The sequence below is a fragment of the Heptranchias perlo genome, chromosome 40 (genome assembly GCF_035084215.1).
Source record: "Heptranchias perlo isolate sHepPer1 chromosome 40, sHepPer1.hap1, whole genome shotgun sequence".
Taxonomy (NCBI): Eukaryota; Metazoa; Chordata; class Chondrichthyes; order Hexanchiformes; family Hexanchidae; genus Heptranchias; species Heptranchias perlo.
In genome coordinates, this window is record NC_090364.1 from 18,377,544 (window position 1) to 18,394,160 (window position 16,617).

General features: G+C 46.8%; 1 protein-coding gene and 1 pseudogene across 1 annotated transcript in view; both read right to left on the reverse strand.

Moving 5' to 3' along the window:
• The window catches only part of LOC137305435 (monocarboxylate transporter 3-like), a 65,680-nt pseudogene extending 52,431 nt beyond the window's left edge, over window positions 1-13,249 (reverse strand).
• Window positions 13,250-14,567: 1,318 nt separating this feature from the next.
• Window positions 14,568-16,617, reverse strand: part of c40h22orf23 (chromosome 40 C22orf23 homolog) — a 128,184-nt gene continuing 126,134 nt past the window's right edge. The window contains exon 6 of the mRNA XM_067974226.1: window positions 14,568-14,691. Within this exon, the coding sequence (XP_067830327.1) occupies window positions 14,593-14,691 (99 nt within the window). The 3' untranslated portion in view covers window positions 14,568-14,592. The remainder of the gene's footprint in view (window positions 14,692-16,617) is intronic.

Consider the following 16,617-nt stretch of genomic DNA (forward strand, 5'->3'; position numbering starts at 1 on the left):
TACAATACACTCAACATACCCTACTCCTAACCTACAATACACTCAACGTACCCTACTCCTAACCTACAATACACTCAACGTACCCTACTCCTAACCCACAATACACTCAACATACCTACTCCTAAGTTACAATACACTCAACATACCCTACTCCTAAGTTACAATACACTCAACATACCCTACTCCTAAGTTACAATACACTCAACATACCCTACTCCTAACCCACAATACACTCAACATACCCTACTCCTAACCTACAATATACTCAACATACCCTACTCCTAACCTACAATACACTCAACATACCCTACTCCTAACCTACAATACACTCAACATACCCTACTCCTAACCTACAATACACTCAACATACCCTACTCCCAACCTACAATACACTCAACATACCCTACTCCTAACCCACAATACACTCAACATACCCTACTCCTAACCTACAATACACTCAACATACCCTACTCCTAACCCACAATATACTGAACATACCCTACTCCTAACCCACAATACACTCAACATACCCTACTCCTAACCTACAATACACTCAACATACCCTACTCCTAAGTTACAATACACTCAACATACCCTACTCCTAACCTACAATATACTCAACATACCCTACTCCTGACCTACAATATACTCAACATACCCTACTCCTAACCTACAATACACTCAACATACCCTACTCCTAACCTACAATACACTCAACATACCCTACTCCTAACCTACAATATACTCAACATACCCTACTCCTAACCTACAATACACTCAACATACCCTACTCCTAACCTACAATACACTCAACATACCCTACTACTAACCTACAATACACTCAACATACCCTACTCCTAACCTACAATATACTCAACATACCCTACTCCTAACCTACAATACACTCAACATACCCTACTCCTAACCTACAATATACTCAACATACCCTACTCCTAACCTACAATACACTCAACATACCCTACTCCTGACCTACAATACACTCAACATACCCTACTCCTAAGTTACAATACACTCAACATACCCTACTCCTAAGTTACAATACACTCAACATACCCTACTCCTGACCTACAATATACTCAACATACCCTACTCCTGACCTACAATATACTCAACATACCCTACTCCTGACCTACAATATACTCAACATACCCTACTCCTAACCTACAATACACTCAACATACCCTACTCCTAACCTACAATACACTCAACAGACCCTACTCCTAACCTACAATACACTCAGCATACCCTACTCCTAACCTACAATACACTCAACAAACCCTACTCCTAACCCACAATACACTCAACATACCCTACTTCTAACCTACAATATACTCAACATACCCTACTCCTAAGTTACAATACACTCAACATACCCTACTCCTAACCTACAATATACTCAACATACCCTACTCCTAAGTTACAATACACTCAACATACCCTACTCCTAACCTACAATACACTCAACATACCCTACTCCCAACCTACAATACACTCAACATACCCTACTCCTAACCTACAATATACTCCTAACCTACAATACACTCAACATACCCTACTCCCAACCTACAATACACTCAACATACCCTACTCCTAACCTACAATACACTCAACATACCCTACTCCTAACCTACAATACACTCAACATACCCTACTCCTAACCTACAATACACTCAACGTCCCCTACTCCTAACCTACAATACACTCAACGTACCCTACTCCTAACCTACAATACACTCAACATACCCTACTCCTAACCCACAATACACTCAACCCAACTTAATCTTAACCCACAATACTCTCAATCCACCCTAATCCAACCTATATTGATTGGCTCTAGTTAAATATTTGAAGGGAAAACATTTTTTAAAATTTTTTTTTTATTCGTTCACGGGATGTGGGCGTCGCTGGCAAGGCCGGCATTTATTGCCCATCCCTAATTGCTCTTGAGAAGGTGGTGGTGAGCCGCCTTCTTGAACCGCTGCAGTCCGTTGCAGGGCTACGCGGAAGGAGTGGAGGAATGGGACTAGCTGGATTGCTCTTACAAAGTGCGGCACGGGCTTGATGGGCTGAATGGCCTCCTTCTGTGCTGTAACGATTCAATGATTCTTTGATAGACAGCTCGGAAATCTCCGATTACAAAATTCCACCTCGGGTCCTATCAGTCAGTCAGAGTTAGTGTTTGAATCTTGCAGGCAACAATCTAAGAGCTGGGTGCATATACATTCTGGGCTGGCTTAGTGGTGAGCTTGGCTAGATTGAGGCTAACAGTAAGTGAACCACTCAAACATTCCAGTAGCGGGTGTACAGAGTAAGGGCTCTCTGTGACATTCCCTGGGTGTCTCTATTGTTTACTAAATATTGAGTAGAAAGAGGTGCGCTCTGGATTGTAGGGATGCAGTGTGTGCTGATGGGCATGGATCTGAGACATTGTACTCGAGGACATGGCCCACGACAAGATTCTCAAGTCCAAAAATAGGGCGTTAAATAATTAGAGACAAGAGAAGGACAGGAGGAGGAACAGGGAAAAAGAAGTGTGCGAATGAGGTTTAAAGCACCAAGAGAATGATCAATGAAACAGAGACTGCATCACACTAAGGTGCATCACTAAGGTGCAACACACTAAGGTGCATCACTAAGGTGCAACACACTAAGGTGCATCACACTAAGGTGCATCATACTCATCATACTAAGGTGCATCACTAAGGTGCATTACACTAAGGTGCATCATACTAAGGTGCATCACACTAAGGTGCAACACACTAAGGTGCATCACTAAGGTGCATCACACTAAGGTGCATCACTAAGGTGCATCACACTAAGGTGCATCATACTCATCATACTAAGGTGCATCACTAAGGTGCATTACACTAAGGTGCATCATACTAAGGTGCATCACACTAAGGTGCAACACACTAAGGTGCATCACTAAGGTGCATCATACTAAGGTGCATCACACTAAGGTGCATCACACTAAGGTGCATCACTAAGGTGCATCACACTAAGGTGCATCACTAAGGTGCATCACACTAAGGTGCATTACACTAAGGTGCATCATACTCATCATACTAAGGTGCATTACACTAAGGTGCATCATACTAAGGTGCATCATACTAAGGTGCATTACACTAAGGTGCATCATACTCATCATACTAAGGTGCATCATACTAAGGTGCATTACACTAAGGTGCATCATACTAAGGTGCATCATACTAAGGTGCATCACACTAAGGTGCATCACACTAAGGTGCATTACACTAAGGTGCATCACACTAAGGTGCATCACACTAAGGTGCATCACACTAAGGTGCATCATACTAAGGTGCATTACACTAAGGTGCATCATACTAAGGTGCATCATACTAAGGTGCATTACACTAAGGTGCATCATACTCATCATACTAAGGTGCATCATACTAAGGTGCATTACACTAAGGTGCATCACACTAAGGTGCATCACACTAAGGTGCATCATACTAAGGTGCATTACACTAAGGTGCATCATACTAAGGTGCATCATACTAAGGTGCATTACACTAAGGTGCATCATACTCATCATACTAAGGTGCATCATACTAAGGTGCATTACACTAAGGTGCATCATACTCATCATACTAAGGTGCATCATACTAAGGTGCATTACACTAAGGTGCATCATACTAAGGTGCGTCATACTAAGGTGCATCATACTAAGGTGCGTCATACTAAGGTGCGTCATACTAAGGTGCATCACACTAAGGTGCATCACACTAAGGTGCATCATACTAAGGTGCATTACACTAAGGTGCATCACACTAAGGTGCATCACTAAGGTGCATTACACTAAGGTGCATCATACTCATCATACTAAGGTGCATCATACTAAGGTGCATTACACTAAGGTGCATCATACTAAGGTGCGTCATACTAAGGTGCATCATACTAAGGTGCGTCATACTAAGGTGCGTCATACTAAGGTGCATCACACTAAGGTGCATCACTAAGGTGCATCATACTCATCATACTAAGGTGCATCATACTAAGGTGCATCATACTAAGGTGCATTACACTAAGGTGCGTCATACTAAGGTGCGTCATACTAAGGTGCGTCATACTAAGGTGCGTCATACTAAGGTGCATCACACTAAGGTGCGTCATACTAAGGTGCGTCATACTAAGGTGCGTCATACTAAGGTGCATCACACTAAGGTGCGTCATACTAAGGTGCGTCATACTAAGGTGCGTCATACTAAGGTGCATCACTAAGGTGCATCACACTAAGGTGCATCACACTAAGGTGCATCATACTAAGGTGCATCACTAAGGTGCATCATACTAAGGTGCATCACTAAGGTGCATTACACTAAGGTGCATCATACTAAGGTGCATCACTAAGGTGCATCATACTAAGGTGCATCACTAAGGTGCATCACACTAAGGTGCATCATACTAAGGTGCATCACTAAGGTGCATCATACTAAGGTGCATCACTAAGGTGCATCACACTAAGGTGCATCACACTAAGGTGCATCACTAAGGTGCATCACTAAGGTGCATTACACTAAGGTGCATCATACTAAGGTGCATCACTAAGGTGCATTACACTAAGGTGCATCACACTCATCATACTAAGGTGCATCACTAAGGTGCATCACACTAAGGTGCATTACACTAAGGTGCATCACGAAGGTGCATTACACTAAGGTGCATCATACTCATCATACTAAGGTGCATCACACTAAGGTGCATCACTAAGGTGCATCACACTAAGGTGCATTACACTAAGGTGCATTACACTAAGGTGCATCACTAAGGTGCATTACACTAAGGTGCATCATACTCATCATACTAAGGTGCATCATACTAAGGTGCATCACACTAAGGTGCATCACTAAGGTGCATCACTAAGGTGCATTACACTAAGGTGCATCACACTCATCATACTAAGGTGCATCATACTAAGGTGCATCACTAAGGTGCATCATACTAAGGTGCATCACTAAGGTGCATCATACTAAGGTGCATCACACTAAGGTCATAGAGTCATAGAGTCATAGAGTTATACAGCACGGATAGAGGCCCTTCGGCCCATCGTGTCCGCGCCGGCCATCAGCCCTGTCTACTCTAATCCCATATTCCAGCATTTGGTCCGTAGCCTTGGTGCATCACTAAGGTGCATCATACTAAGGTGCGTCATACTAAGGTGCATCACACTAAGGTGCATCACACTAAGGTGCATCATACTAAGGTGCATCACACTAAGGTGCGTCATACTAAGGTGCATCACTAAGGTGCATCATACTAAGGTGCATCACACTAAGGTGCATTACACTAAGGAGCGTCATACTAAGGTGCATCATACTAAGGTGCATTACACTAAGGTGCGTCATACTAAGGTGCATCACACTAAGGTGCATCACACTAAGGTGCATCATACTAAAGTGCATCACACTAAGGTGCGTCATACTAAGGTGCATCACTAAGGTGCATCATACTAAGGTGCATCACACTAAGGTGCATTACACTAAGGAGCGTCATACTAAGGTGCATCACACTAAGGTGCATCACTAAGGTGCATCATACTAAGGTGCATCACTAAGGTGCATTACACTAAGGTGCATCATACTAAGGTGCATTACACTAAGGTGCATCACTAAGGTGCATCATACTAAGGTGCATTACACTAAGATGCATCATACTAAGGTGCATCACTAAGGTGCGTCATACTAAGGTGCATCATACTAAGGTGCATCACTAAGATGCATCACACTATTGCAATTTTACTTTAACTAAATTACAGCCATTGGGCAAAAGCTTTTGTCTGAGAAAATATTGAATTTCTTTTTCAATTTGAGCTGTGAGCCTGGCATTCCTTCACTGATTAGTGTTCTCTATTTGCTCAGACTTTACACGCAACGAGGAAGTTACTGTAATCTTACAGTAATGTACACGGCATGATACTTAACATTACAAAACAGAGCCATCTAAAAAATGTCTAAATCCTGTCTGATGCTCGCTAATTATTCACACGGCTAAATCCAGGGAGCTGGAACTTCTCCAGCCTCTCGCTTTCCCGATCTCCTTTAATTCCAAACCTCACACCGTTCATACTGAACCTTTGAATGGAGCTGGTTGTAGTTTGGTGATTAAAAGCAGGCGGAAGTATTGTGGGTTTAAGTGTGTTAATATTCAGTTAAAGTAGAATGGCTCCTGCACAATGTGAGTATTGTTTGGAACATGTGAAACACTCGTGGAAAGGAACAGAGACATCGACCTCCGTCCATCCAGAGATTCAACCTCAGTACAGTGCAGTCACACTCAGTATCAGCTGTAAAACCTGGGCCAGGGCCCAGAACCCATCAACCAGTTTGGGTTCCGCTAGTCACACACCATCCCGACTTGGAAATATATCGCCGTTCCTTCATCGTCGCTGGGTCAAAATCCTAACAGCACTGTGGGAGAACCGTCACCACACGGACTGCAGCGGTTCAAGAAGGCGGCTCACCACCACCTTCTCAAGGGCAATTAGGGATGGGCAATAAATGCCGGCCTCGCCAGCGACACCCACATCCCATGAACAAATAAAAAAAACCTGAAAATGAGGACCATGCCATGTCGCTCATTCCTGATTTATTGGCCCAGAATTTGCTATCAAATTAACAGTGAGGCTAATGTATTTCTGTGTAAATGGTACAGCAACTTCAGGCGAGGGGCAGACGCGCGGTTAAACACGGACATCCAAAAGTTACTGTCCGAGAAGTGCTATTCTGCTGTTTGCTTCGTGAAAACAGCATCTCGCCGTCTGCCTCCCCACTGAAATACATTGAATGGCGTGAAGTTGCAGTATTTGCGTGGTAAATATAGACTGAACTCGCTGCAGGAAGTACCAGTGCAAGTCTTGGTGCCCTTTTAATGGCGTGATAGTGTTAATTACAGTCAATCAGACCCTCTGGCGCTGTATATTAACTAATGTGGAGTCTCGTACTTTAAATTGTTGTTGGAGATTTTTAAAAATGTCAAATTTTAAATAAAAATGTTTTTTTTTTACTATTCTGGCTCTTTCTTCTCTCTCTGTTAATCGAATCTCTCCCACTCTTTCTGTACCTTCTCAGTCCTTGCACTGTTTATTTCCCAGTTCTTCAATCTGATTGATTAAGGAGATACCCAGTTGCTTGCCCTGTTTCCCTCGGTGCCCCATTATCAGTTCACACCTTCAGCAACTTGCCACGCTTAAAATTTAAAAACCTAAATGTGCAGGGGGTAAGTCTAGCTCGCAGCAGACACCGTTAGATGCCCTGCCACAGCAGATTATGGCTCAGTGTTTCTTGCTGCTGTTTGTTGAGGACTGAACAGATATTTACACCCAAATGGTTGAGTTTATTCAGGTTCCAAATTGTCCTTCTGCAGCTACTGACATATTCAACTTTATGGCTCTGGATCATTATCTGCCACTGACACAGTAACCCACCCCCTCTGTTAGCTGCAGTGAGAATAACCCCAGCTCGTGTACTTTACATGGTCTGAAGAGTATTTTCAAAAGATCAGCATGGGATCAGAGGTGTGATTGAGTGTAAAGTTACATTACAAAATGGGAAAAGCCAATTCATCTACACACCGACAGAGACAATGGTTCCTCACATATCAGGGTCCATTGTCCCATAGCGCTGTGTGCTCAGCCGTGGCTCAGTGGTGGCACTCTCGCTCAGTGTCAGAAAGTCGTGGGTTCGAGTCCCACTCCAGCGACTTGAGCACGATACCTAGGCTGAGACATCAGTGCAGTGATGGAGTGCTGAAGTGTCAGAAGTTCCGTCTTTTGGATGAGACGTTAAACCGAGGCCCCGTCGGCCCCCTCAGGTGGATGTAAAAGATCCCCTGGCACTATTTCGAAGAGGAGCAGGGAAGTTCTCCCTGGTGGCCTGGTCAACATTTATCCCTCAACCAATCCTAATCCTAACCCTAACCCTAACCCTAATGCACCTAAAAACAGATTTTCTGGTCATTTATTTCATTGCTGTTTGTGGGATCTTGCTGTGCGCAAATTGGCTGCCGCATTTCCTACATTACAACAGTGACTACACTTCAAAACTATTTCATTGGCTGTAAAGAGCGTTGGAGCGTCCTGAGGTGGTGAAAGGCACTATATAAATGCAAATCTTTCTTTTCCTTCAACCCGACACTGTGATCTCAGTAAACAGGCACTCTGATCTCAGTAAACAGGCACTCTGATCTTAATAACTGGACACTGTGATCTCAGTAAACAGGCACTCTGATCTTAATAACTGGACACTGTGATCTCAGTAAACAGGCACTCTGATCTTAATAACTGGACACTGTGATCTCAGTAAACAGGCACTCTGATCTCAATAACCAGACACTCTGATCTCAGTAAACAGGCACTCTGATCTTAATAACTGGACACTGTGATCTCAGTAAACAGGCACTCTGATCTCAATAACCAGACACTCTGATCTCAGTAAACAGGCACTCTGATCTTAATAACTGGACACTGTGATCTCAGTAAACAGGCACTCTGATCTCAGTAAACAGGCACTCTGATCTCAGTAACCAGACACTCTGATCTCAGTAAACAGGCACTCTGATCTCAGTAACCAGACACTCTGATCTCAGTAAACAGGCACTCTGATCTCAGTAAACAGGCACTCTGATCTCAGTAACCGGACACTCTGATCTCAATAATCTGGCACTCTGATCTCAATAATCTGGCACTCTGATCTCAATAATCTGGCACTCTGATCTCAATACCCTGGCATTGTGATCTCAGTAACCGGACACTCTGATCTGTAACCGGACACACTGATCTCAATAATCTGGCACTGTGATCTCAATAACCTAGCATTGTGATCTCAGTCACCGGACACTCTGATCTCAGTAACCGGACACTCTGATCTCAATAATCTGGCACTCTGATCTCAATAACCTGGCTCTGTGATCTCAGCCCATGGCAGTAATCTACACTGACGATAATGGCTCGAAGCTGCTGCCTGCCTGGGAACCTGGACAGTTTCCTAAAACAACTGGGCTTAGATCGAATCACAGCACGCTGCAGCGTTGATAGCTCTTGGCTGTATGTGTTATAGGAAGGATGTTGAGGCAATAGAGAGGGTTCACTGCGATGCTGCCTGTTATGAGGATATACAAATAAGAAGCAAGCCTGCGCTGTTGAGTGGCTGCACGCATCAGCAGAGGGTCCGATATCGGGAGTGGCTCGTGCTACTTAAAGGCAGCCTGCACCTCTTAAAGGGGAGGCGCATTGTGGCTGCAGGAAGTGCTGGGAGTCAAATGAGAAGTGATTCCTGGGCTGTGATACTTGGAAGAATGTCTGGGCCTGTGAGACAGCGTGCACCAAGGTTCTCTGATGCACAGGAGGCCTTGGTGCAAGAGATGGGCAGAAGGAGGGACATCCTGTATCCACAGTGTGGGCAGGAGGCCCTCCAGACATATGCTCAAGAAGCAGTGGGAGGAAGTAGGGGAAGACACTACCACTGTGCTAAATGGGACAGATTCAGAACAGATCTAGCAGCTCAAAATTGGGCATCCATGAGGCGCTGTGGGCCATCAGCAGCAGCAGAATTGTATTCCAGCACAATCTGTAACCTCATGGCCCGGCATATTCCTCACTCTACCATTACCAACAAGCCAGGGGATCAACCCTGGTTCAATGAGGAGTGTAGAAGAGCATGCCAGGAGCAGCACCAGGCGTACCTAAAAATGAGGTGCCAACCTGGTGAACCTCCAACTCAGGACTACATGTATGCTAAACAGCAGAAGCAACATGCTATAGACAGAGCTAAGCGATTCCACAACCAACGGATCAGATCAAAGCTCTGCAGTCCTGCCACATCCAGTCGTGAATGGTGGTGGACAATTAAACAACTAACGGGAGGAGGAGGCTCTGTAAACATCCCCATCCTCAATGATGGTGGAGTCCAGCACGTGAGTGCAAAAGGCAAGGCTGAAGCATTTCCAACCATCCTCAGCCAGAAGTGCCAAGTGGATGATCCATCTCAGCCTCCTCCCGATATCCCCACCATCACAGAAGCCAGTCTTCAGCCAATTCGATTCACTCCACGTGATATCAAGAAACGGCTGAGTGCACTGGATACAGCAAAGGCTATGGGACCCGACAACATCCCGGCTGTAGTGCTGAAGACTTGTGCTCCAGAACTAGCTGCGCCTCTAGCCAAGCTGTTCCAGTACAGCTACAACACTGGCATCTACCCGACAATGTGGAAAATTGCCCAGGTATGTTCTGTCCACAAAAAGCAGGACAAATGCAATCCGGCCAATTACCGCCCCATCAGTCTACTCTCAATCATCAGCAAAGTGATGGAAGGTGTCATCGACAGTGCTATCAAGCAGCACTTACTCACCAATAACCTGCTCACCGATGCTCAGTTTGGGTTCCGCCAGGACCACTCGGCTCCAGACCTCATTACAGCCTTGGTCCAAACATGGACAAAAGAGCTGAATTCCAGAGGTGAGGTGAGAGTGACCGCCCTTGACATCAAGGCAGCATTTGACCAAGTGTGGCACCAAGGAGCCCTAGTAAAATTGAAGTCAGTGGAAATCAGGGGGAAAACTCCAGTGACTGGAGTCATACCTAGCACAAAGGAAGATGGTAGTGGTTGCTGGAGGTCAATCATCTCAGCCCCAGGACATTGCTGCAGGAGTTCCTCAGGGCAGTGTTCTAGGCCCAACCATCTTCAGCTGCTTCATCAATGACCTTCCCTCCATCCTAAGGTCAGAAATGGGGATGTTCGCTGATGATTGCACAGTGTCCAGCTTCATTCGCAACCCCTCAGATAATGAAGCAATCCTTGCCCGCATGCAGCAAGACCTGGACAACATGCAGGCTTGGGCTGATAAGTGGCAAGTAACATTCGTGCCAGATAAGTGCCAGGCAACGACCATCTCCAACAAGAGAGAGTCTAACCACCTCCCCTTGACATTCAACGGCATTACCATCGCCGAATCCCCCACCATCAATATCCTGGGGGTCACCATTGACCAGAAACTTAACTGGACCAGCCATATAAATACTGTGGCTACGAGAGCAGGTCAGAGGCTGGGTATTCTGCGGCGAGTGACTCTCCTCCTGACTCCCCAAAGCCTTTCCACCATCTACAAGGCACAGGTCAGGAGTGTGATGGAATACTCTCCACTTGCCTGGATGAGTGCAGCTCCAACAACACTTAAGAAGCTCAACACCATCCAGGACAAAGCAGCCCGCTTGATTGGCACCCCACCAACCACCCTAAACATTCACTCCCTTCACCACAGGCGCACAGTGGCTGCAGTGTGTACCATCCACAGGATGCACTGCAGCAACTCGCCAAGGTTTCTTCGACAGCACCTCCCAAACCCGCGACCTCTACCACCTAGAAGGACAAGGGCAGCAGGCACATGGGAACAGCACCACCTGCACGTTCCCCTCCAAGTAACACACCATCCCGACTTGGAAATATATCGCCGTTTCTTCAGGCTTCAAGAAGGCGGCTCACCACCACCTTCTCAAGGGGAATTAGAGATGGGCAATAAATGCCGGCCTTGCCAGTGACGCCCACGTCCCATGAACGAATAAAAAAGGTAAATGCCAGGAGCATAGCGCCAAGAATATGGATACAGTGCAGGAAGAAATTCAATGATTTGACACAAGTGGTCAAGATGAGTGAGTTCAAGTTTCAAGTGTTTCCCACCAACTGCACCACTAGCCTCATCCTCTGCTCCACGCACTACACCCCCTGTCACCCACCTACCAACAAACTCTTTCAATCAGTACACAACCCTTCAAATCAGATACTTCATCTCACCCTCACATATTACCAATGTTGCAAGCCGCACACTCATAACTCACAGGACACACACATTGGCAGCTATTCAACCATGTCAGCCACATCACCCAAACATCTTGCAGGACACTCACTGACAGGGCAGCCCAGGCAGCGGAAGCCTTGCTTGAGGACACCTATGGTGCGCTCGATGATATTCCGTGTGGCAGCATGGCTCTCGTTGTAGGCCTGCTGTCCATGTGTGCGTGCATTCCTGACTGGAGTCATGAACCATTTCACGAGGGGATAACCCTTGTCACCCAGTAGCCAGTCTTTGACTTGCCGTGCTGGTTGAAGTATAGGTGGAACAGAGGACTGCCGCAGGATGAAGGAATTGTGAGTGCTGCCAGGATAGCGGGCATTCATCTGCATGATGCGCTGCATGTGGTCACACACCAGCTACACATCGATGGAGTGGAATCCCTTTCTGTTCATTAATATGGCCGAGTTCTGATGTGGCACATGCGTGCACCATGGGGAAGCCTCATGCTCACTCCTGCTGCTTGTCTCTGACAAGAGCAAATGAGATGAATGTGTTTTTGAATGTGTACAGAGCCTCACTGACCTTCCTTATGCTTCAGTGCAACTGCAAACTGCGAGATGTTGCTTATATCACCAGCACCAGCCTGAAAGGAGCCAGAGCCGTAAAAATTAAGCGCCACGGTTACTTTGACAGCCACAGGCAATGCTGTCCTTGCCCTGCTTTGAGGCTGCAGTTGTGGCTGCAGCAGTTGACAAATCTCAGTCACGACCTCTCTAGTGAACCGTGACCGTCGGTGCACTGGTCATTGCTGGAGTGGAGGTAAGAGAATTGCTTCCTGAAAACCCGTCTCGGATATGGCCTCCTGCTGAGTGCCCTTCCTCGTCCTCCTCCCTCTTCCATCAGCTTGTCCTGCTCTGTGTGGCCTCTCTTCATTCTCCCAGTCATGTTCAATTCACAGAGGGAGCCCTAGCAGGTCACCCATGTCTGGAAGCAACTTTTTTCAGCAATATATAGTAAATGTCACTAAATGTACTGCAAGACCAGCTAGACCACTCTCTCTAGAATATTGAAGCTTTATCCAAGTCTAGGAAACGTCCAAAAACACGTACAATTGCACCAGCAGCCAGAATAAATAATCCAGCAACTAGCCTGTAAGTACTTCATGATCCCTCTAAATAGCAGTGGTGGGGGTCCTTCATGCCGTTTAAGTCCTGTTTAGCTGTGCGTGGTTAAGTCTGGACGTTGACTGGAGCGTGGAGTTCCAAAAAGTCACCGGCTGCTTCAACTCAGCGTTGCACACTGATTCGCGTCATAATCTACACGCTGCCGGTGGTCGTTAGGTGCGCATGCAAACACCTTTACCAAGATGGCGTCCTGTGCACTTCACGTCGGAGGTGTGCGCCTGCACCTCGGACACCATTTTTGGGGCGGCGTTACATGGCCCAATTTTGCCCCCAGACTGTTTCCAGTGGGCGAGGGGTCTAGAATGAGAGGACATGGATGTAAAAATAAACGAAATGACAAACCAGCAACGAACCTGTAAGTTCTGCAGGATGCCTTTAAACAGCGCTGGCAAAAGGTCCTTCCTGCCTGTTAGTGCCACGAGTTTCTGGGCGAGTTTATCACGCAGTGAGTCAGGATCTGGGACAGACCAATATCGGGAATGGTTCTCCAACAAGCGCAGGACCCTAATTTGAATCAGTTATTCAGTGTTTGAAATAGTTCAGGCGTGCTCTGGACACCTACGGAGAAGCTCAATCCAATATGGCGGGCGGTGCCCTTCCAGCTCGAAATGAGCGCACGTTTCCTGCCGCCATCTTGGAAGCTAATGCGCCTGAAGAATGGGCGCGGTGTGATCGAATTTCTGGGCCAGTGTCTCGCAAATTTGAGGCAGTGAAAAGGGAGGAGTACAGGTGTAGAGTTGAACTGATGGAGAAAGGTACACCCCGTCACTGAGGCTGGTATCAGCGCAGGGCCCGTCTGGTACGAGGCGACATCACTCAATCCAGGCTGACTTTACAGAAGGACAGAACATGGATGGATTTTTCACCCTGGCTGTGGTAATTCTTCAGGAGCAGTTTCCATTCCTTCAACTTGCTATTTTTGTTTTTATTTCCCTTTCGTTTGTTTCTTATAGTTTCTGTTTTATTTTACTCTTTATATATACTATCTATCTAGATAGGTCTATTTTCCTTGATTAAACAGCCATAGAATGCTGATTTGTTGTCTCCATCCTGACCTTCCCCTCTCTGCCGTCCTGTGTCTCGGTGAGCAATGGGCAGCAGCTTTGTGTTACATCACACGCAACCTGAGAAAACACCGCAGCAAGAAAACCTCTTACAGTTCATTGTCATTCTTTTCACCTTTGCTTCTCATTTTTGAAATGCATTTAAGGTGTAAAAAGAACAGACACTAGAACCCCTCGATCTCTCTCCTGATCACACCCTGTCCCATTTAACACACACTGTAACCCCTCGATCTCTCTCCTGATCACACCCTGTCCCATTTAACACACACTGTAACCCCTCGATCTCTCTCCTGATCACACCCTGTCCCATTTAACACACACTGTAACCCCTCGATCTCTCTCCTGATCACACCCTGTCCCATTTAACACACTATAACCCCCCGATCTCTCTCCTGATCACACTGGAGGGACAGTCCCTGGAGGGACAGTTCTAGTTGCAGTTTTTTTGTTTTTAAATGAATTTGTCCATGGTAATTTGTAACGATTCAGACTTTATTTTGAAATCCGATGTGAAACTATGAGCAAACAGACTTTCTGTCCCTCTTGTCCATCTCCACCTGCTGCCCCAGTTCACGGTTCCTCCTTTTGTCGATCTCCTCCATCTCATGGATTTTCTGTAACAGACATATGATGTGTTAATGAAGGGCTGGTCGAGCTATAAAGATTGTTGTGACACGATGGGCACAGGGGAGGGCCTCACCGATGGATCCCAACACAGCAGTTAGTCCAATAAATGGCCAGTTACTCCCATTAACACCACTGATGATCAGGAAACCATTGATCAGGTGGCAGAGTGACCAGCAGGTGGAGCATGTGCAGTTGGCAACTACTGGTGATAAATTGCAGCAGCAACAGTGAGAGGAAAAGGAACAGAAAAGGAGTGAGAGTGAGAGAGGGAGAACACAAGGGAGTGAGAGTGAGAGAGGGAGAACACAAGGGAGTGAGAGTGAGAGAGGGAGAACACAAGGGAGTGAGAGTGAGAGAGGGAGAACACAAGGGAGTGAGAGGGAGAGAGGAGAAACACAGGGGAGTGAGAGTGAGAGAGGGAGAACACAAGGGGGTGAGAGTGAGAGAGGGAGAACACAAGGGGGTGAGAGTGAGAGAGGAGAAACACAGGGGAGTGAGAGTGAGAGAGGGAGAACACAAGGGGGTGAGAGTGAGAGAGGGAGAACACAAGGGGGTGAGAGTGAGAGAGGGAGAACACAAGGGAGTGAGAGTGAGAGAGGGAGAACACAAGGGAGTGAGAGGGAGAACACAAGGGAGTGAGAGGGAGAGAGGAGAAACACAAGGGAGTGAGAGGGAGAGAGGAGAAACACAAGGGAGTGAGAGTGAGAGAGAGGGAGAACACAAGGGAGTGAGAGTGAGAGAGGGAGAACACAAGGGAGTGAGAGGGAGAACACAAGGGAGTGAGAGGGAGAGAGGAGAAACACAAGGGAGTGAGAGGGAGAGAGGAGAAACACAAGGGAGTGAGAGTGAGAGAGAGGGAGAACACAGGGGAGTGAGAGTGAGAGAGGGAGAACACAAGGGAGTGAGAGTGAGAGAGGGAGAACACAAGGGAGTGAGAGGGAGAGAGGAGAAACACAAGGGAGTGAGAGTGAGATAGGAGAAACACAAGGGAGTGAGAGGGAGAACACAAGGGAGTGAGAGGGAGAGAGGGAGAAACACAAGGGAGTGAGAGTGAGAGAGGAGAAACACAAGGGAATGAGAGGGAGAACACAAGGGAGTGAGAGTGAGAGAGGGAGAACACAAGGGAGTGAGAGGGAGAACACAAGGGAGTGAGAGGGAGAGAGGAGAAACACAAGGGAGTGAGAGGGAGAGAGGAGAAACACAAGGGAGTGAGAGTGAGAGAGAGGGAGAACACAAGGGGGTGAGAGTGAGAGAGGGAGAACACAAGGGAGTGAGAGTGAGAGAGGGAGAACACAAGGGAGTGAGAGTGAGAGAGGGAGAACACAAGGGAGTGAGAGGGAGAGAGGAGAAACACAGGGGAGTGAGAGTGAGAGAGGGAGAACACAAGGGGGTGAGAGTGAGAGAGGGAGAACAGAAGGGGGTGAGAGTGAGAGAGGAGAAACACAGGGGAGTGAGAGTGAGAGAGGGAGAACACAAGGGGGTGAGAGTGAGAGAGGGAGAACACAAGGGAGTGAGAGAGAGAGAGGGAGAACACAAGGGGGTGAGAGTGAGAGAGGGAGAACACAAGGGAGTGAGAGGGAGAGAGGAGAAACACAAGGGAGTGAGAGGGAGAACACAAGGGAGTGAGAGGGAGAGAGGGAGAAACACAAGGGAGTGAGAGTGAGAGAGGAGAAACACAAGGGAATGAGAGGGAGAACACAAGGGAGTGAGAGGGAGAGAGGAGAAACACAAGGGAGTGAGAGGGAGAGAGGAGAAACACAAGGGAGTGAGAGTGAGAGAGAGGGAGAACACAAGGGAGTGAGAGTGAGAGAGGGAGAACACAAGGGAGTGAGAGGGAGAACACAAGGGAGTGAGAGGGAGAGAGGAGAAACACAAGGGAGTGAGAGGGAGAGAGGAGAAACACAAGGGAGTGA